This window comes from Ovis canadensis, chromosome 24 (assembly GCF_042477335.2).
Source record: "Ovis canadensis isolate MfBH-ARS-UI-01 breed Bighorn chromosome 24, ARS-UI_OviCan_v2, whole genome shotgun sequence".
NCBI classification, from domain to species: domain Eukaryota; kingdom Metazoa; phylum Chordata; class Mammalia; order Artiodactyla; family Bovidae; genus Ovis; species Ovis canadensis.
Window position 1 is genome coordinate 18,908,330 of NC_091268.1, and position 24,327 is coordinate 18,932,656.

A 24,327-nucleotide genomic window follows, 5' to 3' on the forward strand; every position below is an offset into this window, starting at 1 on the left:
TGGGTTGGGGGCAATTCACCTGAAGCCTCCAGTCACCCAGGCCTGCTCTTCATCATTGTCAGCCTCTCCTTATAGCCCTGTCATTGGCAAAGTTCTCTTTTTACATCTTGGAATAATTGCTGAAAATAAACTGTTGGCAGCACGTGAGTGGTACGAGCCAGTCTCCTAAAGAGGCCAGCAGAGACTGGCCGTGAGAGGCCAAGCTTTCTGCACGTGAGTGGTACGAGCCAGTCTCCTAAAGAGGCCAGCAGAGACTGGCCGTGAGAGGCCAAGCTTTCCTCGCTCTGGTCGACGGCTGTGGATGGCGCAGGAGCCCCTGCCCAGCACCTGCTCTGCCTTGTCTGGCGCTGGCATCTGTCACGTAATTTTGTTCAGCAGCACAGGCCTTGGTCCTGGCTCGTGCCTCCCCAGCCTTGCTCTCACTCCCTCCTCCTGTGCCGGGTCCCAGGCTCATGTCCTCTTCAGGGGCTGTGGGTCCAAGGTGGGAGGAAGGCAGCTGGGCCACCCTAGGAGCTGCATGGTCAGTTCTTCTCAGGGGTGTGGATCCTGGGAGACACATTCCCCAAAGTCATCTGTTCCCTGAAGTCATACACTGGTAGGGTTAGCGGTGTGTGTTTCTTCAGGTGGGCACAGAAGCCAAGCATCACTCATTTGGGTGCTTCAGAGAGACCCAGGCACGATGGAGGAGTGTGTCAGAGTCATCCAGAGTGTCGCCCGAGTCCTGGGAGCAGACCCACATCTGTCTGTGCTTTGCTCCCTGCTGAGAGGCTGGAATCACGTTTCTGAGCAGCCTCTGCCTCAAGCTTGGTGAGTGGTCAGCCTGGAGTCGGAAGGCTAACTCACACATGGTCTCTCCGTAGCATGGCAGACCTTTCCGAGCTCCTGAAGGAAGGGACCAAGGAATCACATGACCGGGCGGAAAACACCCAGTTTGTCAAGGACTTCTTGAAAGGCAACATCAGGAAGGAGCTATTTAAGGTTTGTGCCCTCAGTTGTGAACTGGGTCGGGTTGGGGGCCCTTAGTCCCACAGGGCCTACCCCCCCAGCCTTCCTCCACGTGCCATGTTTTCTCAGCATCAGGCTGTGGTTTCATGTCTTAAAAGGAATAAGGTAGTAATGTAAAGGGAGTGGTCCGTGTTCCAGAGAATTCGTGTCATTCCTTTAAGAAACAAACGCTTCCTGCGCACATGAAACATCTCACTGTATGAAAGTGGGGAGTGGAGGGGGTGCTCAGGAGTGTGGGCAGTGGGCTTGGGAGTTGCTGGCCCAGGCCCTGGCCCTCTCCCATGGTCTCCCCATCACCCCTGGCAGCTGGCCACCACCGCGCTGTACTTCACGTACTCGGCCTTGGAGGAGGAGATCGACCGGAACAAGGACCACCCAGCCTTTGCCCCCTTGTACTTCCCCATGGAGCTACACCGGAAGAAGGCGCTGATCAGGGACATGGAGTATCTCTATGGCGAGCACTGGGAGGAGCAGGCGCAGTGCTCCGAGGCCACCCGGAAGTACGTGGAGCGGATCCACGAGGTGGGGCAGAACGAACCAGAGCTGCTGGTGGCCCACGCCTACACCCGCTACATGGGGGACCTCTCGGGGGGCCAGGTGCTGAAGAAGGTGGCCCAGCGGGCCCTGAAACTCCCCAGTACGGGGGAAGGGACCCAGTTCTACCTGTTTGAGAATGTGGACAACGCACAGCAGTTCAAGCAGTTGTACCGGGCCAGGATGAACGCCCTCGACCTGAACCTAGAGACCAAAGAGAAGATCGTGGAGGAGGCCAACAAGGCCTTCGAGTTCAACATGCAGGTACTGCCAGGGAGGGTGTCTGCCGGCAGGGCTGCCCCAGAGCCGCTTGAGGGGCATCAGTGCCCTCAAACAGATAGGCTGCCTGAGAGCAAGTCTAGCGACTAGACAGGCCAGTCAGGGTTCCAACCTGCTTGATCAACAGCCTGTGTGTGGTGCTTTGGGAAGGTGACATCCCGGCATGTTGAAGGGTCGGGAAGGTGGGAGCTATCTCCCTCCCTCTCACCCCAGGCTTCTGGTCTGAAGGAATGTGGAATTCCCCATTTTTAGCAAAGGTTGCTGTGAAAAGTCCTGCTTGGTAAGTTTGGGGAGAGAACCAAAGAGAGAATGATTCAGTTTACAAGTAGCTGTTAGACAGGCCCGAGTCTGGCAGGCCGGTTCTGTGTCCAGAGCCCAGGCCCTGCCCTCCGCTCCAGGGAAGTGCCGGCCTGAGCATAGGCCTGAGGGCCCCTCAGGACCAGCCAGCCCTGCCAGGGCTGCCTCCTCCCACCTTCCTGTTTCTTGCTAGAAATACCCAGCACCCACAAACAGGGACGTGCTGGGGATCCCACGGCGTGGGGGGCCAGTGCTTTCTGCTCTCCTGTCTGCCCCCTGGGGGTGTCTGCCGTGGGCTCTCAGCCTGGGCAGCACGTGTGCAGCCACACCTCCCAGAGTGCCCCCTCAGGAAGGTGTCCACCCTGTACACTCCCGTCCCTGCCTGCTCAGCCTGTCTGGGGACACAGGCTGGTGATGGCTGTTGATCCTTTGTATCTGCAGGTATTCAATGAACTGGACCAGGCTGGCTCCTTGCTAGCCAAAGAGAGCCTGGAGGACGGGCTCCCTGCGCATGACCGGCTTCCCGCGCACAGCAGACTGCCCACACAGGATGGGCTTCCTGTGCACGACGGGAAGGGAGACTTGCGGAAGTGCCCGTACTATGCTGCTCAGCTAGACAAAGGTAGGCCTCGCGTGTCCTGCGCGCCTGGGGCAGGTGTGTTGGCCCCCACTCACGGCGTGTCCCCTGGGTGCTGCCGCGCAGGTGCCCTGGAAGGCAGCAGCTGCCCCTTTGGAGCTGCCCTGGCCGTGCTGCGAAGGCCCGGCCTCCAGTTCCTGCTGGCTGCCAGCGTGGCCCTGGCTGCCGGCCTCCTGGCCTGGTACTCCATGTGAAGGACCCACCGTTCCACGCTGCACCGCCTCCCGTCCACCGGCCCGCCCCGCCTCCACCCACGACCAAACTGCCACCTCAGGTGACTTTTCTAATGCTGGCCTTGAGAAAACAAGCAACCAATAAAAGCCAGAGACTGAAGCCTTTGCCTGTCAGCATCCTGCCTGCGGGCCAAATGCTGAGCTGGGTGCAGGCCCGCCCCCCCGAGCCCCCCGGCCCTGGCAGCAGTCGCAGTCGCAGGCTGGCCTAGGCCTCCGAGACCAGCGCTGCCACCGGGGCCCCTGCACCTCTGACCCAAGGCTCGCTCACTCCCCTTCTCCTTGATGCATCCGCACCTAGGTGGGTGTCTTTCCTGTGCTGGGAGTAGACCGCCAGCAAGTTCAGGCCCCAGAGCTGTGGGAGGGTGGGGGCCTCCCCAGATGGGGCTGCTCCTTTTCTGGACTTCTGGGGGCAGGAGCCAGAAGTTGGGCTTTTGCCTCGCCTCAGGGGTCCTGGAGCTCCGTCCTGGGCAGCCAGTCCTCACACCTCAAGCAGACACCCAAGTCAGGGTCAGTTTGGCCGTGGCCTGTCTCCTCTGACCTGTGAAAATGCTTCTGCACTCAATAAAGTGGATTCTGCTAGTCGCCTCCCTCCTTTCTGGTGTGACACCATCCTTGTTGGTGCCTGGCAGCCCCTCGCTCTCCCAACACTGCCGGTCCCGGCCCAGCACCCGCCTCTCAGGGCAGTCAGTGAGCCACCTCTCAGGGACGTGGATGTCCATGTGGTCCCTCAGTTTTCTAGTTCTCAGGAGTGCTTTAGTTTTCCTTTTTTTTTTTTATACCTAAAAGAGCATGTACTTGTATTATATAATAACTGTCTAAAATAGAAATGAACTTAAATGTTTATTTAAATAGGAGTTTATTACCTGTTCTATATACTGAGAATCTGTGGAAGTGTTACTCAGAAAAGAATTAAATGGTGGGGACACTTTCCAGTAACTGACCAAGCCCACCCACCTTCACAAGTCAGATGAGGGGTGGGGGCCCAGCTGCCTGCCCACCCCAGCAGCCCGCAGACCCGACGCCTCAGCCCCGGTGGCTCTGTCCTGCTCAAGGCAGCGAGGGTACCTCCCCACAGGGTTGATGACCCTGAGCTCTGGCTGGCAGGGGTCTCCAGGTTGCAGACCCCATGGGCAGGTGTGTGGTGTGGAGACAAGTGGTATTATCAGTAAGGAAGCTTGATGGTGCAGTCACGGCTGGGCTCCAGTGGGTATAACCAGGGACTGAGACACCAGCATTGTCCCTGGGTAGTGGGTTCAGCAGAAGCACTGAGACCCTGAGGTCTTGACCCCCGCTGCCTTCCAACTACCTGCAGGCCCCCCACCCTCTTTCCCTCACAAAAGAAGGAAGCCAGGCAAGAGAGCAGAGGCCTCGGGCAGGGGAGTGAAAGGGCCAATTTAATGAGGAACTATCAACTGAGACTGGCCACGGTTCACAGTGACAGGAGGCCATGCAGTGGCTGTGCAGGACCAGCAGGGGGCGGCAGGATACAGCGGTCCACGGGAGCAAGTTCACAGACAAACCCTTCAGGAAACGGTGTGTGCTCAGGCCCAGGGCAGGGCTGGTGGCCACCAGGGCACCTCTGCCACTTGTGGCTGCTCCTTCCTTGTCCCAAGCCTGTCCCCAGTCCAGCGCCATGGCTGCTCCAGCCGGGGTGCAGGGCCCTGTGGGCACCGGGAGGAGGGCCCATGGAGAGTGCACTGCAGAGCCCAGAGTGCCCGCAAGGAAGCCCCGCTCTGTCACCTCTGGTCCCACCTGGGACGTTCCAGGCAGAGGCTGTGCCCACACGCTGCGAGGACACGGTATAGCCAGATGGCCCAGCTCCTGGGCATTCCTTCTGGCCCCAGCAAAGGCTGGGCTTCACAGAGGTGTGGCTGAAAGGGAGCTGGGCAGGGGCCATGGAGAATTGCTTCTTGGCAAGCTAGTGTCCAGTCCCTCACCCTGCAGCCTGCAGGTGTGCTGACCTCTATATACCCCAGGTGATTCCTGGGCGCAGTTAAGAATTCCTGAGTTCTGAGGGCCAGAGTCATTGCTTCTGACCATCATGCCTGCCTCTAGCATTCACAAACTCAGGCCTGCCTGGGTCCATCCGCCACTTTCAGCCCAGCAGATCAGAAATGACGGTGGCTATGGGCTCGGCCCCACTGCAGGCCCCGGTCTGGGGAACCAGCCACGGCTCTGGCTGCTTTTGGTCCCAGGGAGACTCTGGACCAAACCTGTACCTGGTACAGAAATGGAGAAGAGACCCCAGCAGGGAGGACCATGTGAGAAGACCACTCCCTCTCGTCTTCTTGATCACAAATGCCTAGCACGCCAGCAGCACGCAAGCTCAGCGCCATCCCCCACCACTCGCTGGCCCTTGGCCTGAAATCCAACAGAATTTTTGCCACAAGAGTCAGATGCTCAGGGAAGGGCAAGGCGAAGAGGACAAGACTTCCAGGGGACGGGCCAGTGGAACGGCTTCCAACCCCCAGTGGGAGCAGGGAGGTGAGCCACTGAGAGCAGGGGGCGAAGCACGGGGGGGCCAGACGGACAGCGGGGAGTCCAGGCCCAGCCCGTCAGCACAGGCGCTTGTACGTGTAGATGTAGGCCTTGCAGCTGGGGCACGTGTGCGTCACATCCTTGAAGTCGTTGATGAGGCAGGGGATCAGGCAGCAGCCCAGGTCACACCTGCATCAGGAGAGACAGGGGCCTGAAGGGCAGGGGCCGAGAGCCCAGCCCCCTGCAGGGCAGCAGAGGTGGGCACGGCGCCACCCCGTAGGTGCCTGCACCACCTACCCCATGAAGCAGCAGAAGAAGCCCAGTACGAAGTTCATCAGGCCGATCTCATAGGAGATCTTGGTGGTGATGGCCTGCTGGCAGTGGGGGCACACTGTCTGCACGGGTGCGCCCTCGAAGATCTCTCCCTGCAGCACGGTCACGGTGGTAGCAGCCCCTGAGGGGACCAGCACCGTGGCCGTGTGGCCCCCGGGGCCAGCGTAGGGCCCTGGCGGGTAGGGCCCCGGTGGGTAGTAGCCCATGGGTGGATGGGGACCCGGAGGAGGGTAGAAACCTGGAAACAGAAGACGGAGCAAAGACGGGTCACTGGCAGGCCGGCCACTGGCCCCCAGGAAAGGTGAGCACAAATCCCCGAGCCTCTAGCACCCCAGGACACAGGCCCGGGGCCCAGGCCACCATCGTCCTTCTCCCAGCCTTTCCTGGTCTCTGTTCCAGAGGACAGAGAAGCTCCCTGTGCCGTGCTCTTGGGCACCTTCCCCTGTCTGCTGTCCACCCGCAGTCAGCCCTCTGCCCTTATGTTAAACACCCACACAGATTGCCGGCTGGCAGCAGAGGCTGGCCCAGCTGCCAACGTGGGGTGCTGGGCTGGACAGGTTCCTTTCAGTCTTACCTGGAGGCATGTAGGTGCCGTCCGCGTTCACATGTGGGGGGATGAAGCCGGGCTGGGGCATCGGGTGACCGGGCGGCTCATAGGGTGGGGGGCCGATGTCTGTAGGGGGCAGCGACATGCCCGGTGGGGGCTGCATCACAGCTGGGGAGGTGCGGCCTGGACGGAGCGGGGGAGGAAGCACAGAGGCTTAGTTGTTGGAGGGGTGCAGCTCCCAGCAGCTGCAAAGGGCATGGGACCTACCTGGCGTGGGTGGAGCGCCACTTTTCTCCTCCAGAAGGGGGGCTGTGGGACCCCCAGGATAAGGAGGGGGTGGATCATTCGACATCTTTGCTGCTTCTTCTGGGCCTGGAGGAGAAACCAGGGTGCAGGCTGTGCTCCAAGCTACCCCCACCCACCCGCGACACAGGGCCTTCCGTGGCTCCTCCCATGGGCGTCCCTTGCTCTTGGCCTCAGGTCACCTTCACTCATCTCCCCACACAGGTCTCATCGCTTGGTATGGGCCGGGGCCAATCCTTTGGGAGCACAGACTCAGCTGCCCCCAGGCCCTGGAGATGCCCCAGCATTGCCAAGGTAACCCAGCCTAGAGCCACCATCCTGCAATCTCCAGAAACACGAGCCTCAGGGGTCACCCACACTTCTGTGTGGGAGCCAAGGGCAGGGGGGTGACCCGGTGAAGGGGGCGGAACCCAGCAGCTCAGGAACCTCATCTAGGGCGTCTCAAGGGCAGTCCAACTGGGTCCTGTCCGCCCCCTCCCTGAGGGGGCACCAGGCTGACCTCCGCGCCAGGGACTGCCTGTGGAGGGTCGGGCGATGCTGTACCTCTGATCCCAGGTACTCAGAGGAGACAGGCAGGTGAGGCTCCTTCCACCGCCGGCCTGGGCGAACACGCAGGGCTCTGGGAGCTGTTTCAGGGGGAGACCCACAGGCAGCGCCCTCAGCACCAGGGCAGAGCTGGCCCCAGGCACCTGGCCCCACGCAGCCGTGGTGCCATCCTGTGTCCCTACCCACGCCCAAGCTCCCCCTCCCCTCCCAACAGCTGCTGTCCCCCCAGGACCACAGCCAGTCCTCCATCCTTTCCCCACCAGCCCGGAGCAGCCCCCATACGTTCACATGCCCTGCGGGAAACAATCAAAACCGAGGGCATCTCCCCCAGCAGCAGCGCAGTGGTGTGGTCAGGGAGTGGACGTTGAGAAGGAAGGAGGCGTTGTTGGTCTTGGGACGCACTCTCCCTCATTTCCTCCGCAAAGCTCACTAAAAGCACCTGGTGCTGGAGAAGCAGGCCACCTTCCCGCCCCGGGTCTGCTCTCTGTCTCCTTTAGTAAGACACTTCCTTCAACTCCCCAACAGCATGAAAGCCCCTAAATTAGTAGCATTTTAAAGTGAGACTTTTTTTTTTTTACTGAAATAATGTGAACTAGGAAGAAGAGCCACAGGGGGTCCCCAACAAGCCTGCTGAGGGAGGAGCCTGGAGTCAGTCAGTTTAAATATTAAATGTAACAAACCAGTGGCAGGGCCAGAAGGACTGAGTCCAAGCAACAAAAGTGAAAAAAGATAAAATCAATTTCATCAAAATGTAAGACTTGTGCTTCTAAGGACACCATCAAGAAAGTGGGAAGACAGCCCACACAATATAGGAAAATTCTTTCAAATCAAGTATCCTAGGGACCTGCACCATTTAGGATACATAAAGAACTTTTCTAACTCATTAACAGAAAAGATGAGTCAGTTTTTTTAAATGGGCGAAAGGATGGGAACAGACATTTCTCCAAAAATGAACAAATGCTCAATAAGCACATGAAAAGAACCTGAACATTGTGAGTCAAAAGGCGACTGCAAATCAAAACTACAAGGTACCATTTCCTACCTATGGGATGGCTAAGATGAAAAGGACAATAATGAGTATCATGTAGAGAAACTGGAAACTCTCCTCCCCTCACTGCTGGTGTAGCTGCTCTGGAAAACCGTCCGGCAGTTCTTCAGGAGCCACCCAGCAATCCCGCTCCTAGGTATATACCCCAAAGAACTGAAAACTCATGTCCACACAAAAACCTGTGCAAGGATGTTCATAGCAGAATTACTCATAATAGCCAAAATGTGTAAACAACTCAAGTGTCTATCAACTGATCAGTGGATAAACACACTGGCCATATCTATACAGGGGAATATAATTCAGCCACGGAAAGGGACGAAGTACGGACACAGCTACAACCTAGATGACCCTTGAAAACGTGATGCTCAGTGACAGAAGCCAGACACAAAGGACCAGGTATTGTATGATTTCGTACATGAGGTAAATCCAGATAATCCACAGAGGCGGAAACCAGATTAGTGGTTTCCAGGGGCTTGGGGGGCTGGTCTATGGCCAGTATGGAATTCCTTTGGGGACGCTGTAGATGTTCTAAAACTGGAATGATGGTTGCATGATTCTGTGACTATACTAAAAACCACTGAGTTGCACACTTGAAAATTTTTCAGCTGAGCCATGATCTTAATTCTCGGACCAGGGGTTGAACCTGTTCCCCCCTGCACTTGGAGTACAGAGTTTTAACCACTGAACCGCCAGGGAAGTCCCTGAATTGCACACTTTAAATGGGGAAATCATGTGGTATGCAGATTACTGTATGTCAATAAAATTATTAAACTGAAGGAAAACACAATTGCCCAACCATACCATCCTAATGCAGCCAGTCTGCATGTCCCTGCCAGTCTGCACAGGCAGCCAGGTTTTTATATAGTTGCTGTTGTGATAAAGTTAAATCCTTTTAACATTGTGTCACATATAGCTCCTCTATCCTGTAAGAGTCCATGATCATAGATTTTAGTATTTCCAAAAAGGGGCCCATCCCTGTTTGCTTGACCAATCCCTATTAAATCATTTAGAAGGCTCCTTGTTACTGTCATAAAACAATGCAACACCTTTGACTAATGCTCTTTCCCTGTCTTGGATTATTTCCTTGGCCTAAACACGCCAGAAGTGAGATTATTAGGTCAAAAAGTATAGACATTTTACACCTTCTGTGAAGGATGATGCTGACTTACAGCGCGCACTTTGAATACTGTTAATCACTGATTTGTAATGTTAAGATGACACTTGGTTTCGTCGCACCACCCCCAGCGTCACCCAACACTGAAGCTGGGGCAGGCGCTGCCACAGGGCTCCGCTTTCCCCCTGGCCCCGCCGGCTCCTGTCTCCTCTCCCCTCCACACCCACCCTGCAGCTGCCTTTTGAAGCCATGGCAGAGCCTGGGGGGCAGGCCCCTCTGCACCTATGACCAACACAGTCTAGCACAGAATATTTCAGTCACCCTAAAGTGAGATTCCCCAGTGGCTCAGCAGGTAAAGAATCTGCCTGCGATGCTGGGGACGCATGTTCGACCCATGAGTCAAGAAGATCCTCTGGAGAAGGATACGGTAACCGGCTTCCGTATTCTTCTCTGGGAAATCCCATGGACAGAGGAGCTTGGCAGGCTACAGCAAATGGGGTCCAGAAGGGCTGGACACGACTGAGCACACGCACACACAGTGGGATGGAGCCCGTCTCCAAATCTGTCTGTCTCTGGACCTATTTCCTGCTATATCTCATCTTGCCTTCCCCAGAACAGCAGGTGCTGGGGGCCTCTGGGGTGGGACACAGGGCCAGGCACTTTCTACAGAGCCAGGTCTCCCCACACCCCTGCGTGGAGTTAAAAGCACAAGACTTCTGGCCCCGGGAGGCAGCCCTGGCGTCCTCTGCTCCAGCTCCTCCTCGTTTACTGCAGAGCACGCGGCTGTTGAGCCAGGGCCAGGGCCTGGCCAACTGGCAGCGGCCAGAGGCAGCCTGGGGTCTCCCTGAGGAAGCCGGGAGGGCCTGGGCCCGGGCCAGCAGGACGCGCTCCTCCCTGGCTCCATCGCCTGCTGGAAACTCCATTCAGTAGCCTGAGCCATCAGGACACGCACCCTGTGTGGGGAGGGTGCCAACCCTGCCTCCAGGGTCCCCACCCCACACAGCACCTGCTGAGGGAACACCAACACCATCTTCTGGAGGAAGGCTGGGAGGGCAGCGTGGGGCTGAGCCCCGTCAGCACACACACGCAGGTTCCTGGAGGACGAGGAAGGGCGTGGGGTGAGACAGAGACAAGTGGGAGGACAGCGGCAGCCAGACGGAGGACGTTCTGACAGCAGCTCCGCCAGGGCCGGCTACAACAGCCGTTCTCAAGGTTTTGGTCTCAGGACCCCTTAACCCTCAATTATTAAGGGCACCAAAAAGATTTTGTTTCTGTAGGTTATACCTATCAATACTTACCTTACTAGAAACCAAAAATGAAGAACTGTTAAAAGTATTTGTTCATTAAAAACATTAACTCATTGCATGTTAACAAAAACTTAACTACTTTCCAAAACAAGATTTAATTAAGACTGGCATTGTTTTACATTTCCGCAAACCCTTTACAAGTCTGGCTTAACATCATTTAAAAGTCTACAAATAACAAATACTGGAAAGGATGTGAAGAAAAGGGAACCCTTCCACACTGCTGGTGGGAATGTAGACTGGAGCAGCCACTACAGAACAGCAGGCAGGGTCATCAAAGAGTGAAAAGTAAAGTTGCTAAATGACCCAGCAGTCCAACTCCTGGACATATATGTGGACAAAGAAAGTGAAGTCGCTCAGTCGTGTCCGACTCTTTGCGACCCCATGGACTGTAGCCCACCAGGCTCCTCCATCCATGGAAATTCTAGGCAGCAGTACTGGAGTGGGTTGCCATTTCCTTCTCCAGGGGATCTGGGGATTGAACCCAGGTCTCCTGCATCGGGGGCAGACACTTTACAGTCTGAGCCACCAGGGAATGCCTCTTTCTTTCTTTTCTGGACAAAACTCTAATTCAAAAAGATGCATGCTCCCCCATGTTCACAGCAGCACTATTCACAACAGTCAAGACGTGGAAACACCCTAAATGTCCACCGACAGGTGGATGGACAGGATGCGGTGCATATACACAAGGGGATACTACTCGGCCACAAGAAAGAACCAAGTGGTGCGATGTGCAGCAACGTGGATGGACTGACATGGTCACCCTAAGTGCGGAAGTGAGAGAGATGGACACCATGTGGCATCTCTTACATGTGGAATCTGAGACTCGCTCAGTCGTGTCCAAACTCTTTGTGATGCCATGGGCTATACAGTCCACGGAGTTCTCCAGGCCAGAATCCTAGAGTGGGTGGCCTTTCCCTTCTCCAGGGGATCTTCCCAACCCAGGGATCGAACCCAGGTCTCCCGCACTGCAGGTGGATTCTTTCCCTGCTGAGCCACTGAGGAATCTAAAACGTGACACAAAGGAACTTACCTATGAAGCACAAGCAGATGTACAGACAGAGAGCAGACTGTGGTGCCCAGCGGGGCAGGGGAGGGGCAGGAAGGACTGAGAGCTCGGGATTAGCAGATGCAGACTCTGCGAAGGGATAAACAACAAGGGCCCACTGTACAGCAGAGGAACTATATTCAACAGCCTGTGAGAGCCAGAGAAGAATATGAAAACAATGAATATGTATGTATAACCGATTCACTGCTGTACAGCAGAAATGAACACAGTGTTATAAATCAACTATACTTCTATAAAATGAGAAAGTCTGGCTTAAGAGAGGACAGCTGAATGCCTGTATCTGCTGCTTCTCCATCCAATCTGTTGTGATGTTTTGGATGAAGTATGAGAAAAGCCAGCCTCTTACAGTAAGCAGCTGGAAAGGAGGGAGGGACTGAATAGTCTTTTCAGCTGATTGTGGATATTCTTCAACACCACACCCAAACTTGACAGTTCTTAATGGTTATCTTCAATATGGAATACGAATCTTTCACAACAAAATTTTCCCTTTTACACTGAAAACATCACTGGGCTACCTTGTATTTGGAATGGCTCTTTCACACATGGCTGGTTTTATAAGGGCACGCCTGGGTCATTTGGAAAATTCTGGCCCACATTTATGAGCCTGATTATGTAGGTCTGGCAATGTCAAGGCATCTCATATGATATGCCCCTCTCAAAAAAAAAAAAAAATCACATTGTTAGTATCACCACCAATCCCATCAGTAAAGTCTTTACTACTGGGAAGTTGTCAAGCTCACAGCAGCAAAAACAAGTTTTCCAAGATTTTAACATTTTCACTTGAAAGCTCAAATTTTATCACTGGCAACACATACAAAAACAAAAGGTCAGTTGTTTTCCTTGCAGGCTCTTTGTCGCCTGAACCCCAAGTCCAAATAACTATAGTCTGTGTGTCAGCTCTTATTTTAAGTAAATGTGGAGCTCCATGAAAACGCCAGCTGAGTAGCTGGGCTCACAGCTCCAACAGCTGCTCACGTGCTTTCCCTGAGGGACCCAGCATGCTGCACGCGCCTCCTCTCATGTCACCACACAAAACATTAACAGCGTGCGCCCAAGGGTCCAGCTAACACACTCAGTCATTTTTATTGCTTTTTCTTCAGTGAAGCCTGCAGGGAGGGACACAACCACGACAATCACTGGCACAGCGGGTACCACACCTGGCGCTAAGTCCCACTGCTGCTGTACCACCCCTTCGAATGCCAACGTGATGGTGACAGGCAGAAGAACTAATAACCTCTGAGTGTCCTTATACACAGTCCTGACCTTCAGCCCCGGAAGATCTCAGGAACCCTCCAGGCGACTGCAAGTGACCCTTCAAGAGCTGCTGGGCGAGAGGAGCCCCAAGCTGGTGAGAGGGTACCTGCAGGCAGAGCAGGTCAGGGCTCCACAGCCACAGGGACAGAGAGGGGACCGTCCCAGGGGGCCTCCGAGCGGACTGCTGTCACTCCAGGGATGTACCTGCTGCCACACGCGCCAGACTAGTTCAGACCCAGCTCTCCCACTCTGCAGCTGTGTGACCTCACTGAGCCTGTTTCCTCGTCGGTAATCACACCTACCACTCAGGGCTGGAGCAAGTTTTATAATAAAAAGTGTGTGCAAACTGCCCAGAGCAGTAGCTTGTGGCCTCACTCATGAGAACACTGAATAAATGGCCCCAGTTATTGGGGTTGATTACTATGAACAACATCCAACAGGAAGGAAAACAACACAGGCACTGCCACCTCTGCCACAGCAGGCTCTGGTCCCCCAGGATCTTGGGGACCGGTGACCCAGTCTGGCCTGAGCGCCCGGCCTGCAGAGGTCACCAGCAGGCTCTGGTCCCCCAGGATCTTGGGGACCGGTGACCCAGTCTGGCCTGAGCGCACCGGCCTGCAGAGGCCCAGCAAGTGGAGGCCGAGCTGGGGGCCCCTGAGACACCTTCTGGAAAGGAAGACAGCCCAGTAGTCCTCCTGAAGGGCCAGCTCTCTTTCCCAGCATTTGCCCTGGCACTCCACAGCTGCAGTGCCCGGGGAAGGGTACTGGGCCTGGACCCTGGTGTCCACCTGGGGCCCTGGAGGCAGCAGCTGCAGGGCCGAGTTTCCCAGAGCTGGGCCAGCCTGCCCGCTGCTCCAGGAACTCACCCCCCACCTCCCGCAGCCACGGCACCATGATGCCAGCTGGCCCCAGGGGGGCTCCTCTGTCCCCAGGAAGCAGGTTCTAGGCGGCTGGCCAGAAGGGCTTGGGGCTTTGCCGGGAAAACAGAAAGGCAGCCTTTCGCCTTGTCTTCAGCTCCTGTCTGCTGAACCAAGGAGGCGCCCACTGCTCTGGGAGGGGTGGGGGGTCCTGGGGTCCACCAGAGGACGGAAGCACTCAGGCCCTGTGAGCAAGCAGAACTTCCTGGAGGCCCGACCCCCACCGCCCACACCCCCCACCCTCTTGGAGGCGTCCCTCTGCCCGAGGGCTGCTCACCAGGGATGGTCACTGGCTCCCCGGGCAACGCCACGTAACCCTCCTGTTCTCGCAAGTCCCCAGGGGCGGGCTGAAGGACAGTCTGTGTGATGGCCACTTAACAGAAGCCGCTGGAGTGGACGGTCCTTCTTTTGGGAATAACCAGCGTCTGCTGGTGCTGACTGCCGTGTAGCACCTACTTCGTGCTGGGCACAGGCTGGGAAGTGGCAGGGAGAGAGAGGCTTGGTCCTGCCTTCCAGAAGCTCACAACTGAGTTGGGGAGACCAGAGTCAAAGACACACCCCAAACCCCAACCCCAAGGACACAGCGAGACCAGTGGTACATGAGAAAGTACGCCATCAAAGTACAGGCAGACCAGACCCGTTCCAGGGGTCAGGGGACATCTCTCCAAGCAAGCCAGGCGGGGGGAGGAGGTGGGGTCAATGCAGGCTGAGGGGGAGGGCAGGGACAGCGGCAGGACAGAGTCACAGGCCTCAGTAAGGAGGCTGTGCCCGGGGTGGACAGCCAGACAGCAGCCTGGAGCTGTCGAGTCTCAGGGCGGCCTCAGAGGCACAGGGCCGGGGGCTTCCCTGCAGCACTCAGACCTGGGAGCCCCCGGAGGACCAGGGCAGTGGTACCTGTGTGAAGATGCTCTCAGCCCGTCTAACAGCGGGTGCCCACATGACTCGGTTCTAGCCAATGAGTCACACAGGTGACAGACATTGTTGGAAGGTGCCGAAAGGGAGCCGCCTCACCTGGAGAGGGACCCCGTGTCCTCGGGCCCTCCTCCTGCCTGCCGCCAGGAGGCTGAAGGCTACCGCCCCACAGCCACGCTGACCACGAGATGACCTCGGGAATGGAAGCCGTGCAGAGGACAACTGAAGGCGCCCGGGCCCCGGATGACCATGGAGACACCCTCCCAGCGCTGACCACCTCCCCTACCCTGCAGTGAGAAACAAGCTCACTTGTTTTCACCAGTTATTTTGGGTTTCTGAGTAAATGCAGCCAGACCCAACCTCAGTATCTAAGGGAAACAGAGAAGCTGGTTTACAGCAATTCTCAACCCACAGCAGCCAGAATCTACTGATTCTGACTGGTACGTTTCCAGTTGATTATTTTAACAAGGAAGGAAAACAAGTACTATTAACAATAAACAGTGCTCACTGGGCCTGAGGCTTTGTAAACAAGAGGTCCCTCCTGAAAAGCTCCCACAAGGACTTTCGGAGGCCTTGGCTTCCTCTAGCCCACAAGTTCAGCACCGGTGGGACTGGAAGTCCTGGTCTCTGCCCCTTTTCCATTGTCCGTCCTGCTAGAGGCAGGAGCCCAGACAGCATCACTGGTGGCTGCGAACCATTTCTTCATCTTTACACTTGAACATGGGTGTATCTGATGCCTTGGGAATTCTAAACATTTCAAAATGGGCTAAAGACACGGAAAGGACCAGAAAGCAGATCTTGTTTTCCCATCTGGCTGTGCTCCTCTCACCAGCCCCACACGCTCCTCTGGGATGAATATCACAGCTCCATGGAACTGATACATCAGCCTAAGCCAATGGCCCCAAATACCACAGCCTGGGCCCTTCCCCAGGGAGGCTGGAGCCCTGATGGCACAGGTCAGGCTGAAAGTGGAGACACCTCGCCTGCTAGTGCCCAGGCGTCTAGCCACCTGATACTTCAGAGTCTCAGTCTTCCCATCTGTGAAATGGCAGCAGCCGCCCCAGACCCACAGGGTTGTGTCAGTGAGGTTGTGATGAGAAGAGCAGGCAGTACTGTGTTCCACAAACACAGACAATGCTTTACATACATACAAACAGCTGTATTTATGGAGCCTCAACAGAGCGTGGGAAAGGAAGTATACAATGAAACAGAAAAGAGAGAATATGCTGGTTGCTTTTCATCGGAAGGAAAATCAAACGGCAGACAGGACTCCAAGAATGGTCTGGGCTAAAACAGCTGTAAGACTTCTAGGAACCGTCATGATGACGACAATAACGAGCACAGGGTGTCCGCCACACTGAAGCTGGCTGGAGCCGAGGCAAACAAGTCTGACCCCACAGGACAGAGGCACGGGCACCTGGGCCCCGCAGATTGGGCGGGTGCACATAGCTTTTCTGGAGGACAACCCCACTGCCTGTGCCTTCTCCCACATTCAGTCCATTTCGAGGCACTTGTCCTTGAGGCACACGCACGGAGGGGCTGTCCCCTACTCATGCGCTGGAGTCTCTCCGTCAGTTTTGTAGGGATTTGGTAACACCGGTCAGTTCTCTGTGCCAAGTCCCTTCACACTGCTCTAGTAAAACCGAGGGGATCCAGACCCGTGAAGCTGGGACATGAAGACCACCAGGGTAGTTCCAGGTGGCACTGGTGGTAAAGAATCCGCCTGCCAAGGGACTTCCCTGGCGACCCAGGGGTTAAGACTCCACGCTCCCAATGTAGGCGACACGAGTTCGATCCATGGTCTGGGAACTAAGATCCCACATGGTGCACAGTGAGGCCAAGCACCTGCCTCCCAACGCAGGAGATGTAAGAGATGTGCATTTGATCCTGGGTGGGGAAGGTCCCCTGGAGGAGGGCGTGGCAACCCACTCCAGTATTCCTGCCTGCAGAATCCCAAGTCAGAGGAGCCTGGCGGGCTACAGATAGTTCCAGCCTTGGATACCTCTCCTGGAGAGCCAGCAGAAGGTCACCTGGCAGAGGCAGCGGGTGAGAAAATCCCAACAGACAGACGCATGAGCAAACTGAGACAGGGCTTGCCCGAGACACGAGCTGGAGAGATCTCCTCCTGCCCCCGAGCCCCCCACCCCGGCAGGACCAGGCTCAGGAGCTCGGTTTCTGCTTCTACCGCTGGCACAGAGGAGGAAGTACAGACAGGAGAGAACACGAAGCCAGGGCCAAAAACAGATGCAGCTGCAACCACGACTGAATAAACAGGACAGCCGCACCTGCTGGACAGGCAGGGCTCGGTAACCAGAAGGCAGACTAATTTTAGAAATGCGATGAGTCTAAAGAACCAACGCTTAGGCAATCAGAGTGGAACCCTGAAAAGACGAAGTCCTTACCTCTGCTTTTGTTGAGCCGACATGAAATGGAAGGCAGCTCTGTGCCCCACTATACCACCACGGCGAGCTGACGCAAAATGGACAGCCTTGCAGTTGACTCTAGTTTAATTGGTTACCTCAGATCAAGACACCCAGCCCAATCCAGGAAAAAGGTTCTAGGCCCTGAAGTGCACCCCAGCCACATGGCCACTACAAGGTCCCCCGGCTGTAAGAGTCTTATTTTGGACACAAACGCCTGCTGGCCTCACCAGCCCAGGCGAGGAGCTCAGCCAGGCCTTGCCCAGGTCCCCCAGTTCCGTCGGGGAGGAGTGGATCTCTATACTCCCGAGAGAAGGCTTTGCCTTTCTGCCCTCATGAGCTCTAAGGTCCTATATGCACCCCTCGGGAGCACGCGGAGGGAGTGTCTCTGCATCACAAAAGTCCCTGTGTTGCAGGCAGTCTCATTTCTCACACTAGGCACTGCCGGGAGAAGAATGTCTGCCTCGGTCAGTCCAGCATGGCATGCTTCTAGAGGTCACCTGGATGGAGTCAGTGAAAAGAAAAAAGCCCAAAGCCAGCAGACTAGTAATTATTCCCGGGGTGGGACCTTACCATTCCAATGGTAACCAGCCTTTGAAAGGGAGTGCGGTAAGAAGCTGTGCACAGGCTGACACACAGCAGTCCAGGGACACACTCTCCAGAGGAAATGTCCCTACATGCAGCAAGGGGTGCCCACATGACCGGCACTGACAATCCGCAGGGGCTGGTGTCCAGAACAAGGACACGATGTCCACAGAGGTGAAGGGGAGAGCGGGAAAAGCGCTCTGGGAAACATCAGTGGGGAGCAAATATAACCAGCATTTGAAATTACACTCCATGAAATAGTACATGGAAGCTTAACTAAATTCCTGTCACTCTAAATGGACATCTGACCTGAAGAGTTGACCCAAGCCATTTGGAACAGAATTATTCTGGATCTCCTCTTTGAGGAAGTGGGAACCCATGTTATATCTGGGGTTGCCTTATTTTTGGCCATGTGTGTATTCATGCATCTAGAGGTCACCTTTCAGGCAGGAAGTGTCTCTAGGGATCACCAAGTCCAAGGTGTCAGCTGACATACATCTGGTCTTCAGACATTACTAAGAGCCCACAAAGGCAGGCCTGGACTACTCCTCAGGCTCTTTTCTAAGCCCTGAAGATGAGGAAACAGCTGTCCACAAGCTAGTGGGGGAGGGCCGTGAAGCACAGAAACTGGTACAATACGTTAGCAGGTCAGCTGGTGAGGCCTGCCGCCGTGGGAGGACAAGCAGGGAAGGGAGGGCGTTTCTGAGGCGAACCTTCAAAAAGACAGGACTGAGGTGAGGAGGGAGGCTCCCCCAGGGCTGGCAAAGAAATCTGCCTGCCATATGGGAGACTTGGGTTTGATCCCAGGGTTGGGAAGATCCCCTGGAGGAAGGCACGGCAACCCACCCCAGTATACTTGCCTGAAGAATCCCATGGACAGAGGAGCCTGGAGGGCTACAGTCCATGGGGTTGCAAACAGTCAGATGCGACTGAGACACTAAGCACCAGAGCGGTCCCAGCCAGAGGACTGGAGCCTATACACACGCGCAAGGCGAGTCAGGCGGAGGGATCCCTGCACTGTCTGGGATGCTAACGTGCGTCCCCGAGTCCTGAACCCTACCCCACCTCTAGTAGGCACAGGTCCCAGCCAGTGTGACTGGGACCACAGAGAAATGGGTCCCAGTGGGGACCCCATGCTCTCCAGGAGGAGCAGGTAGACAGACAACCTGAGCTCAGAAACCAAGGCCTGCCCCAAGTGCCAGAGCTGAGAAGTGGTCACGTGAACAACACGGAATTCCTCTGGTTCTGGGATTAGCCAACTGTATTCAGCAGAGCCATTACTACCCAAGTCTATTCTTTCTTTCAAGTGACTACCTACTTGAAAAGACTTAACATTCTTTACCCTTTAATTCAGCCAACACTTCACAGGCCTCTCCATGGAGGCCACTCACTGCCCTGGTCCCAGCCCTCAGGGACCTGCAGATGGAGGCGAGGCTTGCACTTGAGAAAAACTTACAAAAGATACTCAGCAAAACCCAAGGAGACCTGTGACGGCAGGTGCCGCGGGTAAGAGAACGATCAGTCTGTTGGCGGGAGGCGGGGGCGCCCTGGAAAGGCTTCAAGGACCGGGTGAGCCCTAGGTAGGCCCTGTAAGGAAGTGGGCTGGGGTTCCAGGACTGGAACTAAGAATCACTAGGAGGAAAGAACGGTGGTCAAGGGCCCAGCTGCCCCAGGCAGGCTGGCAGCTCCTGAAGGCAGGGGTAGTGCCGAGGGTTAGTCTCTCCACGGCCCCAGGCAACACATCAAGTATCAGCTGACAAAGTGATACTCCAGGTGGGAGCTCTGCCCGCAGCCCATGGGCCCTGCGTCAGGGAGCAGCACCCCAGGCCCCAAGATGGATGTCGGGGAGGTGTCCCAGAGCTGTCTCTGCCCGTAAACCCTGATCTGTAGACAAGCCGAGTGAACACCATGGTTCAAAGAGCTCTCAGATCTTATCTGCTGGTCAAGGTTCAAAGGGAAAAGTCTGGACTTGGCCGTATGTTCTAGACCTCTTTACCACACTACACTCCAGACACCACTGACTGTAGCTCACTCTCTTGCAAACAAACCAAACCCTGCCCCCACCAAAGACCCATCCCTCAGGCTCCAAACCCTCTTTCCAGAAAATCGAGCTTCTCCTATACCTCCTTGTGGAGGGATCCCCTGTCCCTCACTCTCGGGGCCCCGCTGGAGAACACCTCATTGCCCGGGGGCACAACTCGGCCCCTGGCACAGCGGTGCGGAACAAGCAAGTCAGTGAGGGAAGGCTTCCCACCAGCCTGACCCCCCAACAGGGCCAGAGCACAGCCTCCGTCGAGAAGGCCCAAGCTGGCTCTCCAACGGGTGTGCCAAACATTCAGACGAGAAAAGAAACGCTTTTCTTGAGTCACAGTCAGGTCCACGGAGCCATTTTCACAGGGGAGCCCCCATTTCCCTTCAGGCCTGCCATCTCAGGACTGCTGGGGTTGGGACCCTGCTCTGCCATTACGTGCCAACCCTGGGCAAGTCACTTGGTCCTCTGGCTGCATCCTCGGCTGGGGGACGCAGAGGTGCTCGAGCTAGGTCTGCAGCCCTGGCACTGAGTACGATGACCACACACAGGTGAGGGTTCAACCAGATGGGCACAGGGCGCATACAAAGCACACACTGCAGATGGAACCTCCCTCCTGTTGCCTCCCCAGCCGGCAAGGCTGCTGCTCGTACTGGTAACTTCAGCTGTGACAACCTCTTACTTCCTCCTGAAGTGATAACGGGCTGGAACTCTCCTCAAACCCCACCCAGGGCCACTCTTCCACCCTTCCCTACCTACTTCCACTTTCCCTGGCCTGTTTTCTCCTTGAAGAAAACATACAGACAACAGAGCAAATTTGAGTCTGGACTGAATCAAAACTCACTGGACGTGTCAACTACAAACTGGCACTTACCAAGGCCACTGCCAACGAGGGACCAACAAAGGCCTTTGCCATCTGCCTCCACTGAGACTGAAGCCCGTGCTGCTATGGCTACTGACCTTCAACAACCCCTGAGGGAGATCAGGTCGGAGTGAGGCGCTCTGTGCACCAGGGAATCTGGTGGGACAGGTCTTCAGACAGTTGCTTGTTTTTAGGGACAGATTTTATGACCTCAATCCTTGCATCTCCTCATATCCAGAGAAGCACTAAATCCCTTCCTGGTGACATCAGACCCTCATCGCCAACAAAAAACCTTCTGTAAATTGAGTGCTTCATGGTGTGGAACTCCCCCTTCACCAAAACCTTATATATTGACCTTCCCCCACTGCCACTTTGGAGCAGTCTCTCAGAGCTATCCGAGATGCTGCCTCCCAGGCTGCAGTCCTCATTTTGCCCCCAAATAAAACTTAACTCACAATTCTCAAGTTGTACATCTTATTTTTTAGTCAACAGACACAACATGGACCCAGCACGTTCACAGCTTTTCCTGGCCCCTCATGACACCTCCTTGGGTGTCATGATGGATGGTCTGGACCACCCAGTGGATAGACCACGTGAGACCTCATAGCACCCACAGATCAGGAGTACCAGAAAAAAGTGATAAGACATGTTTTCTGGAAAAATGAAGCTCTGGAAAGGCAGATGCTTTGTTGCACAGCTTAGAAGTGACAAAAAGGCCTCCAGTGTGGGCTATGGAGTCTACGCAGTGCTGGTCCCAGGACCCCAGCATTGTCACCAGAGACTGATGACCCAGAGAAGGAGAGGGAGTAGGTCCACAGGCTCAGGAGCTGATGGATCCTGCATCTCCTCATGTGGGTGGCCCCTTCCAGGGGGAGAGGCTCTGCCTACCAGAGGTCCCCAGCCAGGTGCCCCCTGCCCTCTGCAGCACTAAGTTGCACCACATCCTCTACCACCTTCAGGGGAGATGTGTCTTGGAGGATCCAGTCTATGCAGGGAGGAGACTGCAGGTGTTTGTGGGATCCTAGAAACTGGCCCATTTCCATGCTGTGCACTCCACTCCCAAGTCTCTTTGTGGGAGCACAATAAGCCTCGCGCCACCACTGCCAGCCTGGCTCTCCTCTTCTCTCCTCCCCACTGAGGGCCAGTGTCCTCTGCGGTGCTCCCACGGCATGCTGGCTGCTCACTGGCACAGCTGCCTCCCTCCTCATTAGGGCAGAGACATTAAAATACGATGCCACGACTTTAACTGGCATGCCTCCCTGTGTCCTATAGGAGTAGAACTATGTCTGTGCCCTTTCAGTAGTGTTTCTGAGAGTGGAGATGAATTTTCCCAGGCCCTGTCTCTTCTCTCCCCTCAGATCACTGAAGAGGGAGGGTTAGCATTAGTGTCGATGGCTGTGGAATAAAGTACCTGGGCCCAAGGGACTCATAGCTTAACTGGGCTATGCAGCCCTGTGCCCCTCGAGCATTAGGAAACACACCGAACCAGCAGGTTCAAACGGAGCAAGAAAGCATGGCTTCCAAGCTGACCACCTGCATCAGTTCCTAACAACTCTGTCTGAGGGACAACCTGGCCATAAGGACACCTTCCATTAGCTCCCCTTCAAAACAGTTCTGTTCCCTGAAGTAGCATTCACACAGTTCATGCGTTCGTCCTTAGGGTGATTCTAGAATCACCACTGCCTGTTGTTTTTTTCAAATCTTTTCAAGAGCACATATGAAGTTCTTTCCTGGTTCCAGAGGCCCATCCAGATTCCTCAGGTCCTCAGCGATGGGAAACAGAAGGACTTTCGAGTATGAGGACAGTTAAAAAACAAGGGGAAGAACTACTGATTGCTATGCGTGTTTAACCATCTGGGAGGGAAACAGACAGATATCCTCAGCTCACCCTGATGAGGCGGGATGGTCAGAATGGTGATAAAGTACAATAAAATATTGGACATTCTAGATGGTGTTCTACAGGCAGTCACGGTAAAATTTCTTCAACTTTCCTGTACATTTGGAATTCTTCAAAATTAAACATCTGCCAAGGCAGAGCTGGTGGGCCTCTCCCCATCCAACTCTTATCTTAGAATCAGCCCTGAGGAAAGGAACAAAGCAATAGAAGCGAGGTCACACTTGCCAGGCACTGCCCTGCCCAGCAGCCCACGGGAAACACAAAACTGGTGAAGACACTATCCTCAAGGTCCTCCACCCTCCTCACTCTAAGACAAAGGTTCTCAACCCCAAAGGAGCCCGAGAATTATCTGGGGAACTTATTAAGTAAAGTCCTGGGGCACATCTCATAACTGCTGTATCTGAACCTCTGGGGGTGGATCCCCCTAATCAGCCTTTTGAACAAGGGCCCCAGTGACTGACGCAGAGGACTTTAGGCCCACAATGGAGAAACTTACAGCCCCTTGCTCCTTACCTGACACCTCTTGAGAGGATACCTGGGAACATTTATAAGAAAGCAAAAACATGCCTACCCTTAACTCAAGGGTCCAAACCCGGACTCGCATGATGCTGTGAGTTCAACTACAACGTCTTCAATGGCATGAGGCTGGGCCCAAAGCCAAGCCAGGTCACTGCCTCCATCCCCCTACCTCCCCGCCCATAGCACTAGCATGTGTGGCCGAAAGCGGGCACAGAGATTTACAGATGCAGGCGGGCCGGGGAGGGCGGGGGAGGCAGAGACGCGCGAGGCCCGGCGGGCCTGCCAAGGTCACCACGGAGCCCAGCAGAGGCTTCTTTGTCACCGAGACCCTCCGCCCGAGCCCCTCTCCTTGAGGGAACAGCCCCTGCAGAAAACTGGGGGTGGTACTTCCCCAAGCTTGCCTGCAAGGATGTGGGAGGCATGATGGCGGGACCCCAGGGTCGGGCCGGCAGCCCCTGGTGCATCGAGCCCGCCGCCCGTCCGGGCCTGGCTAAGGTGTCACCGCAGTCCCGCGGGTGGCCGGCCAGCCTAACGACGGTACGACGTCAAAACCCCAAAGCCGCTCTGGATCGTATCGGCGTCCTGGGAGGAGGCTACTGGCCTGCTGCGCCGCCCCCGGGGTCCCTTTACCTCGACAAGCCGGCCGCCCCAGGCCGAGAGAACGCAGAGACAGCCCGAGTCCAGATTGTCTGTCTCGGAGGACAAGACCCTCAGCCCCGCGGGGCTTTACGCGCACAACGCACCCCACCTCCCGCCCAAAGGCCTCTGGGAGATGCAGTCCGTTCCAGGCCCTTGAGACGCGCTCTGCGGGCCAGGGGGGACCACAGTGCCCGGCGTGCACCGCGCGGCTGCCGCGGGCGGGGGCGGAGAGGGGGCTTCGCAGCCGGAGGTCGTCCCTCTCCCTGCGAGGGCCGCGAGCGCCCAGCCCTGCTCCCGAGGGACTCCACGGGAAGCCGTCTAGAATGGTCGGGGCGACTCACCGTCGCCGCGGCACCGGCGGCGGCCGCAATATCAAGAACGACCACCTCCGAAGCTCGTAGTCGGGCGTCTGTCAGAAGGAGGCGGGTAGGCTTTGGAGCAGGGCCGAGGCCCGCGGCGTCACGGCGAGGGGCGGGACCGTGAGGTCAGCTCGGGGGCGTGGCCTCAAGACCGCACGTGACTATCCCTGCGGGCCTCAGGCGAGCGCGAGCGTTTCGGCCCAGGCG

The 24,327-nt window shown here is 56.0% G+C and overlaps 3 protein-coding genes and 1 long non-coding RNA gene across 15 annotated transcripts in view; 3 read left to right on the forward strand and 1 right to left on the reverse strand.

Annotated features, from left to right (window-relative positions):
- Window positions 1-3,564, forward strand: part of HMOX2 (heme oxygenase 2) — a 41,447-nt gene extending 37,883 nt beyond the window's left edge. For all 3 annotated transcript variants that reach the window (XM_069569555.1, XM_069569556.1, XM_069569557.1), the window contains 4 exons: window positions 861-978; window positions 1,312-1,803; window positions 2,557-2,737; window positions 2,819-3,564. In XM_069569555.1, the coding sequence (XP_069425656.1) occupies window positions 861-978; window positions 1,312-1,803; window positions 2,557-2,737; window positions 2,819-2,946 (919 nt within the window). In that variant the 3' untranslated portion in view covers window positions 2,947-3,564. The remainder of the gene's footprint in view (window positions 1-860; window positions 979-1,311; window positions 1,804-2,556; window positions 2,738-2,818) is intronic.
- A 794-nt stretch (window positions 3,565-4,358) lies between these two features.
- Window positions 4,359-24,259, reverse strand: CDIP1 (cell death inducing p53 target 1). 8 transcript variants are annotated; one of them, XM_069569565.1, is made up of 8 exons: window positions 14,910-15,126; window positions 14,176-14,371; window positions 11,692-11,854; window positions 7,146-7,272; window positions 6,611-6,715; window positions 6,371-6,526; window positions 5,761-6,034; window positions 4,359-5,652 (listed from the first exon to the last, which is right to left on the reverse strand). In XM_069569565.1, exons 5-8 carry the CDS (start codon window positions 6,693-6,695, stop codon window positions 5,541-5,543), a joined length of 627 nt encoding a protein of 208 aa, XP_069425666.1. In that variant the 5' UTR covers window positions 6,696-6,715; window positions 7,146-7,272; window positions 11,692-11,854; window positions 14,176-14,371; window positions 14,910-15,126; the 3' UTR covers window positions 4,359-5,540. The 8 variants fall into 8 exon arrangements, with proteins under 8 accessions (XP_069425666.1, XP_069425665.1, XP_069425663.1 ...); XM_069569564.1 differs by lacking the exon at window positions 14,176-14,371 and having other exon boundaries at window positions 7,190-7,272; window positions 14,910-15,195; XM_069569562.1 differs by lacking the exons at window positions 11,692-11,854; window positions 14,176-14,371; window positions 14,910-15,126 and adding an exon at window positions 24,103-24,259.
- Window positions 5,626-13,332, forward strand: LOC138428745 (uncharacterized). Of its 3 annotated transcripts, XR_011252557.1 has the most exons (3): window positions 5,626-6,940; window positions 8,529-8,636; window positions 12,828-13,332. It is a non-coding gene; the product is annotated as an uncharacterized lncRNA (long non-coding RNA). The 3 variants fall into 3 exon arrangements; XR_011252559.1 differs by lacking the exon at window positions 8,529-8,636 and having other exon boundaries at window positions 6,851-6,940; XR_011252558.1 differs by lacking the exon at window positions 12,828-13,332 and having other exon boundaries at window positions 6,851-6,940; window positions 8,529-9,257.
- The window catches only part of C24H16orf96 (chromosome 24 C16orf96 homolog), a 62,818-nt gene continuing 62,466 nt past the window's right edge, over window positions 23,976-24,327 (forward strand). Inside the window, exon 1 of the mRNA XM_069569547.1 lies at window positions 23,976-24,187. The gene's annotated coding sequence lies outside the window, so the exon portion shown is untranslated. The remainder of the gene's footprint in view (window positions 24,188-24,327) is intronic.